The 12363-nt window shown below is 48.7% G+C and overlaps 1 protein-coding gene and 1 pseudogene across 1 annotated transcript; one reads left to right on the top strand and one right to left on the bottom strand.

Moving 5' to 3' along the window:
* LOC129685202 (60S ribosomal protein L38-like) overlaps positions 1-12363 on the top strand; it is a 25613-nt pseudogene extending 13250 nt beyond the window's left edge.
* Positions 3764-5708, bottom strand: Ccl19 (C-C motif chemokine ligand 19). Its single transcript, XM_055618608.1, has 4 exons — positions 5512-5708; positions 4477-4609; positions 4193-4271; positions 3764-4101 (listed from the first exon to the last, which is right to left on the bottom strand). Exons 1-4 carry the CDS (start codon positions 5570-5572, stop codon positions 4081-4083), a joined length of 294 nt encoding a protein of 97 aa, XP_055474583.1. The 5' UTR covers positions 5573-5708; the 3' UTR covers positions 3764-4080.

Here is a 12363-nt window from a genome sequence, read left to right as displayed (position 1 = left end):
TAGGTTATTTGAGATGCAATGGTATAATGCATATGAAGGCCTGGGCTTGGAGACTGGCACATAATCACCATGTGAAGGTGTACTGTTCTCCATTTTTGTCTAGGGAGTGGGCTAATTCAGGAAGGTGGTTTATGTAGCAGCATTCTGGAACCAAACTGCCCTGCTGGAACCCCTGCTCTGCCATTTTTTTTAGCTGTCTAGCTTGCACAAGTTTCCTCCCTTCTGTGCCTCATTTTTCTCACCCATAGCATGAAATTGGTCATAGTCTCTACAGCAGCGCTCAACACCTAGAATGCTCCTGTGATGAATTAGCTATTACTACAGAATCATGCTCATCATGTAGACAATGTCTGGAGGAGAGGGCATCGAGGAAGTTTGGAGGAAACTCCCCGGTTGGAAATCTTGCTCCTTTGTGAGACAATTTCCAAGTCTTTCTGCTGATTCTAAATTTCCCGGAGGGTAGAAGGGGGTGGTATGGGGTTGGAGTTTGCCAAGAAGTTGAACATGAGATTATCAAAACCTCATGGAGTTGACTCTAGCCAAACATTCAATCCCACAACAAGGCAGCGTCTACTGCCTTGAGAATTGTGTGTGTGTGTGTGTGTGTGTGTGTGTGTGTGTGTGTGTTAGGAAAGGACTATGCTTGATTTATTTACTGTTTTTGGGGTTTTTTTTTGTTAATCAAATGAGTGTTGGGGCTTTTTCTGTACTAGCCATGCAAGACAGTGTTGGCAGTGAAGATGGATAAGGCTGAATCTCTTCCTTTGGGAATGTTCAGCAGACATTAATGGCAGGAAAAGTAATCTGAAAAGGCTGGGAGTTCCCTGAGCAAGGATGTTGGTACTTTGGGAGATATTAGGTGTGAGGACCCTGGTCCTGCAGGGACCGTGCGTCTTTAGGGTGGTAGATGTCAGCCCGTGTCGGGCCCTGAGCCTGTAGGAGGTGCCGTGTGAAGTGTCTTTGTAGAGGTGTGCAACAAGCCTCTGTATCCTGTTGGGGGAACTAGGAGTCCATGTTACCTGTCAGAGAACTAGCATCTTCAACATTGTCAGAGATAGGTAAACAGAGCTGGGGATTGTTAGTATTTAGACAGACTGCTTCTGGGTTGCCTCGCAACCTATGATATCATCATGTGTCACCGGCCAGCTGGCCACACCTGGAAGGTGTGGTTACCTTGTTCCTTAAAAGGGAACAATTTGCCCCGTGGTCCCTCTCTTTCTTGCCCTCTTGCCTTCTGGCTCTCTCCCCTTTCTCTGTCGGGGTGCCCCTTCTTTCCCCCAACATGTCCTGCTCTCCCTTCCCTCTCTCTCTTCATCTCTATCTAATAAACCTCTTTCATATAAAGTCTGTTGTACACCTAATCGTCATTATTTAATTGTCCCCAACAGGGATAAATGAAGATGTAATTCTTGTGCATGAATTCTCAAGAAGCTGGAGGCAGATGGAATCACTGTTCTGAGAGTGTTTGAGCAGGAGGAGGCAAGCCCCTGGCTGCTAGCGAGATGAGCGATGAGACCCAGTGCTAAAGCTTGGGCGTGGGAAACAGAAGAAGCAAAGGCAGTGGGCGGCAGAAGGGGGACAGTCGTATACCTGTTTCTAACGGGATATTAACTCCCTAAATTCTTAATTTCCCAGGCTTCCCTAGTCAAGCAGGGGACTGCATGCTATAAGGCATGCCTCCTCGATTTATAAGGCATGGCTCCTCAATTTTCTTTCTTCCTTAGTATCAGCCTCCCCTTTGTTTTCAGAGGACAGCTCTTGGGGGCCTAAGAAGTTGGAGCATTTCCGGATATGTTGGCCTGTACCCAGCTTAGTATGAGAATCCAAGAATCAAGGACTCCAAAGTCAGGTCCTCTGTACCATCAGACACACAGCACTGAAGCCCTGGGCTGGAGAAGGTTGAAGGCGCTTGTCCAGAGTCCCTCAGTGATGGGGGAAGGGGAAGACCAGCTTATAAGACAGGTCCAGACATTATGATCAGTGATCTTGAACTTCCCACTGCCAGTGCCATGGAGATAATGTCTAAGGGCCCTTGTCCTGGTAACATCTTGGGCAGAGCTCTCATGCCTGCCTCTTCTTTATATTTCTCCAAGGCCTGGGGCACCAGCGGGAGGCTTTATGTCTGCTTTGAAAGCAAGGTGACTTGTTGGTTCCCCTGAGACCTGAGCAGGATCTGAGGCACCACCTCCCGCTCATATGTGTTTGTTGTCTAGTGGGAGTCAGAGTACTACATGGCTGAGTGACCTCAAAGACAGATTAATGGGTTGGTACGTGGGGAGCGGGTATGGGGGTGGTGGGTGGATGAAGGTCAGGTGGGTAAGTGCATGCATGAATGCATGAATGGGTGGCTAATCACCCTAGACAGTAGAAACAAATGTCTAGCCATAGCAACTGTTCTGAAAACCATCTCCACCCTTTGTGACTCTGAGATACTTGAGGTTTTGAACACCTGTCTGCAGAAGAAGAAGAGGCTGCCACACTTACAGTATCCCTAGGCTCTCTGCCCCTCCTCTTTGCCCCATCATAACTCCCTCCTGCCACCCCTCCCACTGACACCGAATATCTCAGACACCTGGATGCTTGGACTTGTCTGGACAGCAAAGACAGGGAGGCCTGAGAGCTGGTGAGGGATACAACTTTCCTTTAAAGGCGTGCCCAGCCAGGCCTGACTTGGTTACTGGCTAATGTATGTATATCTGATATGATGGTTTCTCTTCCCAGACAAAGAAAAGAGAATCTGACCTTCTAGTTGCTATCTGGCCCTAGCAGACCTGTCATTTCCTTCTGACAGGCCGTAGAGGTCACACCCAGGATGAGTCCCAGGCACAAAGCATTGCTGTGGGCTGTTCTAAGAGCCACAGGGCTTTCAGGGCTTTCGTGATGCCACCAGAGACTCTTTCCCTAAGATTCAGTGTTCAGTACTCCTGGAGCCTGTGTGCAGTAAGGAGATGTCCACAGGACTTTTCCTTGCAGAATCTTGCAAGCATCCCTGGCTGTTCTTTCTTTTTCCCTGTGGGCCGTCTTCCTTCCCTGACCCCTGGCACCCAGCCAGTGTCTTTGAGAGGTCTGGCTCTAGGATTGCTCTGATGCAGCTGGACCCTGCTCAGACTGTCTGAGATGGGAGAGCTGGTCTGGAGGTCAGATAGAGAAAGGATGGGTGGAAGGTAGGGCTATCCTCCACAGTTACTGATCCCTTTCTCATGTATTTGTTCATTCTCTGAGCAAATATTTATTGACTCCCTATCTTCTGTCATGTGATCTGTTGGAAACCATGTGACCCTTATGCAGGGAGATGGGCAAACTAGCAAAAACAGGTTACTGTAATGAGTGCTCTGTGTGTGTAAGGTGCAGAGCCACGGGAATTTGGGAGGGAGCAAAGCTACCTAACCCAGTCGAGTCAGAGATGATTTCCTGGAGGAGGAAATATCCAGACCCCAAAGGGAAGCCAGTAGGGCAGAAGAGGGAGAAGAGTGAGCAGCATGGGGGTGGGGTGAAGGCTGAGAACTTCCCGGATAGTGGAGTGGAGCCTTCTTTCCTCCCTTCTCCTCACTGAAGCTCTCCTCCCCCTCCCCCCAGACACCCAGATGCTTAACTGCCTTGCTGGATGGCAAAGACGGAAAGTTCTGAGGCTTCTTGGGAACTTTGCAAACTGATGCAAGTTTTGTGTGGCTGAATGCAGAGTGTGATGGGCTAGGCCCTTACTTGTGGGGCTGGTTCTGGGAGCATCGGAGTGTTAGGTGGAGGCTGGTCTACAGATTGCTTAGAACTCAGGGTGGAAATACAACCTGCCATTCTACCTCTCTTCCTATTCCTGTCCTCCTGGGGAGAGAGGGAACAGACAGCCAACAGACAGATCCATAAGTACCAAGCAGCTTTATTGGAAGCAGTGATGTCTAGCCATGGAGAGGCACTGCTCTAGCCACACAAACTCCCTTGTTCACATTCACATTGACTCTCTTGGCACAGCCATGGATGGCTAGGTCTGGGGCAGGGCATCAGGAGGCCTGGTCCTCTCTTCTGGTCCTTGGTTTCTTGGACCAGGGCAATTCACGTCCCAGGCTCCTTCCGGTGCTGTCATGGTTAACCTCTGTTGTGTTTGTTCTAAGGGGAGGGAGGAGAAGGAGGGTTATGGGCTGGAATCTTAGGCAGGGGTTTGGAGAGTGGAAGAGGGGCTGAGGAGGGTTGGGCTTGCCTTCAGTCTTCGGATGATGCGGTCCACCCAGGGCTGGTCTGGGGGTGCACAGAGCTGGTGGCCCCTTAGTGTGGTGAACCTGTGGTCAGAGAGAAGAAAAGCCTGGAACCCAGTGTCCTAGAAGGCTCTAGAATGAGGCGCAAAGACTTGGAGATTATGTGTGGGAACCTGTTTGAGGGGCTTCTGTGAAAGGTGGGCCTGGCCATGAGTCCAGGGGTAAAACCATGGTGGTATCAGCGAGGGCTCATGGAGAGATGGGGCTAGACATTCTGCCCACAACTTACACAACCGCAGGCACCCTGCAACCATCCTGGATAAGAAGGTAGCGAAAGGCTTTTACGATGTTCCAAGGGATGGGGCGCTGGGTCACAGACAGGCAGCAGTCTTCTGCATCATTAGCACCCCCTAGAGCTGGGGCTGAGGTCGGAGAAAAAGGAGAGAAGACATGGGCATCATGTGGAAGGGAGGCCACAGCTCTAGACTGCTTTAACTGCATCTCTCTCTCTGTGTATGTGTGTTTGTAGCTGGACCTGATACTCAGCCATGCATGCCTCTGTGGCCCCATTGGCAGCTGAACATACTATAGTCTTCTAAGCCATTTAATAAATAACCATTTCTCTCTGTCCCTCAAACACAGCTCTGGTCGCATACCCTCCCCCAGGTTTTCTCAAGTCTCACCATGTTGTAGCAAATGGAGAGTTAATGAATGGTAGTGACAGTGCTGGGACAGGGGCAGCCACTGGACGGCTGCGGGGAAGTTGACACATACGGATCACTTGAGGCCAAGAGTTTGAGGCCAGCCTGGGCAACATTGACAGACCCTCTCTCAAAAACCAAACCAAACCAAACCAAACCAACAAACAAGGCCCTGAAAGAGCGCCAACAAAAGGAGGACTAAGCATGCGTCTGTCCCTGTTCCAGCGTTCCTCACTCCCAAGCAGAAGCAAACGCACAGCAAAGCTCTAACCCACACAACCCCAGTGGTGCGACTGGAACCGGGGCGAGGCAAACACTCCAGCCTTAGGGCCCTCAAGGAAGATATGCTGTTCCTTCCTTCTGTTGCCTGGAAACTGAGGTATCATGGAGCCTGAAGAGAAAGAGGCAGCCATAGGCACCACGGTATGCCAAGAGATGCATTGGAATTCAGGGATACAGGTATACTCATAATGACAGGCACACACAGAAGGCATAGAGCACCCTTAGATCCACTGACTGACCCTGAAATTTCAGGGTCTTTCGTGGCCACGGTAATAGTCCAAAATCTAAACATTACCCACAAGTCACTGTCATCCCGACCTTGGTTATCTCCTCAGCCTTACCTGGGAAGGTCCAGAGAGCCAGCAGGCTGAAGGCCAGTAGGGGGGCCACACGAGGTGCCATGATAGGTGGTGTGAGAAGGGCCACAGACAGGGTGTGAGCCTGAGAGTTCTTGGGTGAACGCAGAAATCTGTGAGATGCTAAAGGCTCTTCGGGTGTTCAGGGGAGTGATGCGAAGCACCGGGCCTCCTAGCGTGGTGTGAAGGGGTTCAAGAGCAGGAGTGTGTGAGGCTGTGTGAGGCCGTGTGAGCCTGTGTGAGCCTGTGTGAGTTTGCCACTAGCTCCAATTTATGCTTGGGGGTGAGCTTTCACTTTCTGTACAAAAATTTCCCCTCCATGGCCTGTTTTGGGTCTTCCCCTTCACCCCCCTCTGCCCCCTTCCTTTCTGGCAAAACATGACCTTGGCTTCCTTCTTCTCCTCACTCAGTGGCTTCCCCCTCTGCTTTCTTTGGCTTTAGCTCTGAGAACTTCATTAATCTAGCCAAAACCAAACCAAACCAAACCAAGCCAAAACAAAACAAAACAAACAAACAAACAAACAAAACATTTGCATCATCAATGGTACTCTGGGCTCCAGATGTGCTGGTTGTGGTGGGATAGAGTTAGGAGCTGGCAGGCTTCTCTGTATACTCACTACTGACTCCTTTCTGAACTCAGCTTCACAGTACCTTTGGAGCAACCGTGAGAGCCTGGATGGCCCCTCTGTGCATTATCATGGTGCCTTCCAAACCACCATCTGAGGACCAGTCCCTCTCTTGGCACAGGCAGAGCTGGAAGGGGCGGTTCCTAAGGAGAGAGCCCAGGACCCCTAGCCCACATTCTTGGTTCCTATGAGTCAGCCACCAGGATCTTCAGGCATTGATCTTCAGGCATTGATCTTCAGGCATTGATCTTCAGGCATTGTCCATGTTCTCAAATCCAATGCCTAGGTCAGAGGAACGGCTGGGGGGAGGTGTACAAAGATAGAGGGAACAGCCCCCTCTATCTTTCCCTTCTCTTGATCCTGGGAACCATGAGGGGATTTCTAAGGAGAGGGGCTGGCCAGCTCCTTCTGAGACAAATCCCTACATTTCAAGGAATTGACAGATAGGGGAGGAAGAAATGATTTCCCATCCTCGTGAGAAAGACCAGAAGAGAAGACCACAAAGAACAACTAATATGTAGGGCGCCAGCCACCGTCTGTGCCCACACTGAGACCTCTGCACATGTGTGCTGTATAGAAACGTGTATGTTTGAGTGTGTCTCATGGGGAGACTGGAAGCTGACAGGTGTGTTCTCCCATGACTCTACACCTTAGTTTTTAAGGTGGGCTCTAGGATCCAAACTCAGGCTCACAGAGCCAGCACCTCGCTGTCTGTGCCACCTCTCAAGCCACTGATCCTCTTTTTAATCTGGGAAGGAGAATGTGTTTTACATTTCTGACTTTAAAATATTTTAAAATTACACTTATTTTTTGTGTGCTTGGTGGGGGGCACATGCCATAGCACATGAGTGGCGGTCAGAGGGCCACTGTGAGGGCTCTGGTTCTCTCCTGCCACCGTGGAGATTGCAGGGGGCAAGCTTAGGTTCGTCAGGCTTGATAGCAAGCGTCTTTACACCTCGGCGGCCCTGTAGTCCTGACGTTTGTCCTTGTTTCCACCCATTGGTAATAATGACGAGAGCTGACAGTCTTCTGGGCTCGGGAGTGATCGCCTGCCAGCTCTACCGTGCATGACTTTCCCAGGCATCCTCTGACATGTGCTTATCACTCCTGTTGTAATCCTCGTTTTACACATACAAAGAACGAGGCTCAGAGAACACAAGCACACAACTAGTCCTAACCCTGCACCCTGCCTGTGCCAACTGTCTACTGGGCATAGCACGCCTCACAGAATCCACAGCACGTGGCAGGGGCCAGGGTCAGCACCCTCCACCAGCTGTGCGGCCAGGGAAGTCAGCCTCGTGTCCTGGTGTCCTTACCTATGAGAGCGGAGTGGCCACACACCTGCATTTCAGGATTAAATAAAGCTGTTTTAGCTCAGAGACTGGCATACTGTGAGCACTCACCGAACATTCACCTTCATTATTACACCCTCTTTCCATATGGCTTCTGTCCATCCATCCCTCAGTGCTGGCTACCTTCTTTCTTCCCACTGTTGTCTGTTCCCTGCTCTTCTTGCTCTTGTCCCTGGAAGGATGACCTCTGCAGACTGCATTGCCCAGGATCCCTTACCTCTAGGCTTTTGTTTGGGTTGAGCCAATGAGAGACAGCAGCAGGAGAGATGTAGGCAGGAAAGTAGTCTCTCAATGCCTTTGTACGGATGTGGTCCTGGCATGAATAATGCAGTTATTCTCAAAGATGAAACTCTGACAATAGCATTAGTATCACCCAGGACCTGTTAGAAATCCAGACTACGCAGACCTGATACTCTGGAGATGGTCCAGCAAATTGTTTAATCTCCTTCCAAATGATTCTCATGCAGGCTAAAATCTGACCTAGAGTTACAGGTTCCTTTTTTGCAGGTGTTTTGAGACAGTGTCTGGCTGTGTGGTTCTGGCTGGTCTGGTATTCATTATGAAACTCAAACTCACAGCAATTCTCCAGTTGTAGCCTCTGGAGTGTTAGGAATAGAGCTCACTCTGCCCATCTCTAGCCACAGAATCTCACCTTTTGCCCCTTCCACCTTCTGGATGGTAATGAACCCTACCATAGTCAGACCTAAATTCCATTAGAGCTCTTTAATCCTGACTCCACTTCTCAAACGGATGTTTCATTAAAATCCTTTTTGTCACTGGTTTTTGTTTTGTTTTGTTTTTGAGACAAGGCCTCTGTATGCAGCCTTACTACCCTGGAACAATCATGTAGACCAGGCTGGCCTTGAGTTCATCATACACAACCACATGCAGCTTTTATAACCATTTTTTGAAATATAAAAAAACCTGGGGTTGGAGAAATGGCTCAGTGGCTAAGAGCATGTATTGCTCTTGAGGGCCTGCTTTGATTCCCAGCACTCACATCATAACAACCTGTAACTTCAGCTCCAGAAGATCCGGCCTACTCTGACCTCTGCAGACACACACACGCACAAGCATATAATAAGACAGTTTTGAAAATTGTGCTTTCTGGTCCTTCCACCTCTGCCCTGGCAAATAGTCACTAAAACCCTTGCACTGTCTGTGGTCATGAGTCTCTTATGCTGATGAGAAGGGGTAGACGGGTTGGAAGTGCCAGCCCACTTCACCTGACAGAGAGGCTAGAGGCAGCTTAAGCTGATAAACCTATAGCCAATAATGTCATCAATATGGCTACACAATGAAACTTCAAAAGAACAGAATTAGGAAGGTTTCTGAATATCTGAGGAAGTGGGGGTTCCTGGAAGGGTGCAGAAGCTCTGTGTGCCTTCTTACATACCCGTGAACATCCCTTTCAAGACTTTCCCTATAGCCTTTTGTTGTGGTTTGAATAAGAATGACTCTCATTTTTTCCATTCTCTTTGGTTCTGATGTGCTGTTACCAGCACTGAGCGTGTTGCTATGCCTCGGAAAACTGAGGAAATCAAGGACCTTCTGCTCACAGCCCTGTGGAAGGACGCTAAATTTGTCAAGATCAAGACGAAGAAGGATAATGTGAATCAAGGCTTACTGCCGTTACACCCCAGTTATCACAGACAAGGAGAAGGCAGAAAAGCTGAGGCAGTCCCTACCTGCTGGTTTGGTGGTGAAGGAGCTGAAATGGACTAGTCCTCTGCATTTGACTATTAAAAACTCTGGAAAGAAAAAAAAGACCCCCCCCCCTCACTGGCTCATATATTTGAATGCTGAGTCATCAGGGAGAGGCTCCACTTGAGAGGAATTAGGATGTGTGGTCTTGCTGGAGAAAGTGGGTCACTGAGAGTGGGCTTTGAGGTCTCAAAAGCCCGAGCCAGGCCTGGCGTCACAGTCTCTCTGCCTGTGGACCAGGCTGCACTGTTCAGCTCTTGCTGAAGTGCCTGCCTGCATGTCGCCATGCTCCCACCATGACCATGGACTAAACCTCTGAAACTGTAAGCCAGCCACCATTATATGTTTCTTTATAGGGTTGTCTTGGTCATGGGGTCTCTTCACAGCACTCCAACAGTGGCTCTTTGTACTATTCTTTATCACAAACAGTAACTGTGTTTCCCAAGTTCTGTGAGCTGTTCTAGCAAATCAATCAAGCCAAATGTGAGGCAGGGTGGAAACACAGAGAAAATTAAGGGGATATAGAGCAGGGAAAGGAGCCTTTTATCCCAGGGTCTAACTTGCCGGTTCTGCTGACTGATAAAGCAAGGCCGGCCTGCGGAGGTAGTGCGTTTTCCTAATGATGTCTCAAGAGAGGGGGTCAAAGCAACAAATGAACTTTACTTACACATGGTCAAAATGTTTGTAACCCTGCGTTCTTATATCAGTACTCTTCTCCCACCCATCAGCCTGAACATCTAAACAGGACTCCTTAGAGAGTTGCCTTACCTTTGCATCTACACAAATAAATAAATATGCACACACAATTTTACTTAAATTTTAAGCTTTGCTTAATCTTTTTAAAAAAGATTCATTTATTTTATGTATATGAGTGTTCTATCTGCATTTACACCTGCCAGAAGAGGGAATCAGTTCATGTTATAGATGGTTGTGAGCCACCATGTGGTTGCTGGGAATTGAACTCATAACCTTTAGAAGAGCAGACAGTGCTCTTAACCACTGAACCATCTTTCCAGCCCCATGCGTAGTCTTTTTAATCTTTTTAAATTTCAAGAACATAATTAGGATCACACAGTATCACATAGGCACACACACACACACACACACACACACACACACACACATGAATGTACACACACATGCACATTGAAGAGACACTTAAGAATGACTTTCAAAAGCCCACATTCTTTGGTATGTGTTCTGTTCTTTTATGACTCTGATGATAAGAAGAGCAAGAAGCTTGTCAGAAGACCTGGGAAATGAGCAACTTCTGCTCATGTGTCCACAACCAGCTCTGTCTTGGCCGGAAGCCAGAATGTCCTTAGTTCTGTCGGAAGTTCTGTCTTGGCCAGAGGCCAGAAATGACAGCGAGGTTTAAGGGTTCTGGTTTGTACTCTGGTTTCTTGTGATCTCTCCTTTTCTCTTTACATGGCAATCTAGTGGGTGTTGCCCCCTGGAATCTATTTATGATCAGAGACATAAAGTCTCTCGCTTTAAAGCTGTCTCCAAAACTCCAGTCCAGCCACAAGGATGTAGAGGTGCATGGTCATCTACCACCAGTCCAGGGAGACCAGATGGACCGATCATCTCGCCTCCCTATTTCCCTCAGCTCAGCCGAGTCTTACTAACCCTTAGAGAAAGACCCTCAGTGGCGACTCTTCTTTGAGGCCCTCCTACTGCATGGGAGCCCTGCTTGTTTGCTTCTTCTTAAGCTCTCTTCTAGAAGAACTTTCTAAAAATTCACCATTTGCTTTCTGTGAAATCTGCTCTTTGCCTTCTTGAGTCAAGGATCCAGAAGCTTTGGTGGCTATTGATTGTCCCCTGAGTTATGGTCACCCTAGGTGAAAAAACATGCAAAGAGTCCCTACCTTTTCTATTTCGATCATTGTTTAAGTACCTAACAAGCTTTAATTTTTGCTTCACTCAGCCATCCTGGAGTTTCTTGCAGTATATTCAGACAGCTTTGTCTGAGTAGAGGTCTTTGTGGAGAAAGGAACTCTTCAGGCCACAAGGGGGCTGTGTTGAGCTGTGGCCTCCTGCTGCCCCTGACAGCATCGCCTGTGGCCTCTAATTCACTTCAGTTCCAACACTGCTGAGCTAAAGACAGCACCCCTCCAGCAGCTGTGGGGCTCACTCCCAGAAGACTGCTTCCAGGTTCAGATGCCCATCACAAGCACGGTTGTGGCTTAGGCTTCTGACCAATGGTCTACATCATCAGGGGCTCCCATGAGCCTTTCATCAGTTCACAGCTGCAAGACTGACCCAGCACTGTCACCAACAGGTTGGGGTGGGAAGAGTCTCCATATAAGGTAATCAGAGGTTTCTTAAGTCCTGAGGAGTGAGTACAGTGGGCAGTGTGGGTCTTCCTATATCCTTACAGCATGCCAGCTATTTTCTGTCAGAATCTCCAGGGGTAATGTAAACCAGGAGAGACTGCAGGAAGTAGATCCCCAAAATGGAATCCTGCCATTGGGTGGCTTGTATATATGTATACATAGATAGTCTCTTTGCGTGGAGAAAGAGGACCTAGGGATCAGGGGGATGTAAGAGTGTCACAATCAGTTAGAACATCACCACTGAGACACAGGATGGGACTTGTCACCAGGACCTCATTTTGAACACTCCTCTTCTCCCAGTCCTTGCACTCCCTCTTGAAAGTAAGACCCAGGAGACACAGAGAAGAGTGGATAGACGTGATAGCTGGGTAAAGCAGAGCAGACGCTCAAAGGGGAGACCAGATGTGGCCAAAGAGACGTCACTCCTGTCTATGTTCCAGGCAGGTCTCATGTGATTTCCTAAAGTCTCTATGATAAACTAGCTTTTCTAAGGGCTGTTGCACTATGTGACTGAAGGATCTGCTTGTTCTTTCCCAGAAAGCTTTCCCATGTAGCCTTCTTTCTTAAAAGATTTAGGGTTCCTAGAGCCTGGTTTAGATATTTTCCATTGACAATATTTTAGTCAGTTCAGGATGTCACATCTCTTCCCAGGGCCAGAGATATGACTTAGGTCTAGTTCTCCTGACTGACGCTTGAAGTCCTGCTATTTCGCCCCTTGGTCTCATACGCTTCTGCCTGTGAAGGAAGGATACAGCCCGAATGGGGCCGGAGAGGTGGTTCCCGGGTTACGAGTGCATGCTGCTGGTGCTGAGGGCCTGA

The sequence above is a fragment of the Psammomys obesus genome, unplaced genomic scaffold (assembly GCF_907164565.1).
Source record: "Psammomys obesus unplaced genomic scaffold, mPsaObe1.curated_primary_1811, whole genome shotgun sequence".
Taxonomy (NCBI): Eukaryota; Metazoa; Chordata; class Mammalia; order Rodentia; family Muridae; genus Psammomys; species Psammomys obesus.
This window is presented reverse-complemented; position numbering and strand designations above follow the sequence as displayed.

Excerpts from the sequence above, each read along its gene's own strand:
- Ccl19 (XM_055618608.1), bottom strand. The coding sequence starts at position 5,572 with ATGGCACCTCGTGTGGCCCCCCTACTGGCCTTCAGCCTGCTGGCTCTC. Across the intron at positions 4,610-5,511 it reads GGCTCTCTGGACCTTCCCAG|CCCCAGCTCTAGGGGGTGCT; the intron begins GTAAGGCTGAGG and ends CTCCGACCTCAG. Across the intron at positions 4,272-4,476 it reads TGCAGGGTGCCTGCGGTTGT|GTTCACCACACTAAGGGGCC; the intron begins GTAAGTTGTGGG and ends CTCTGACCACAG.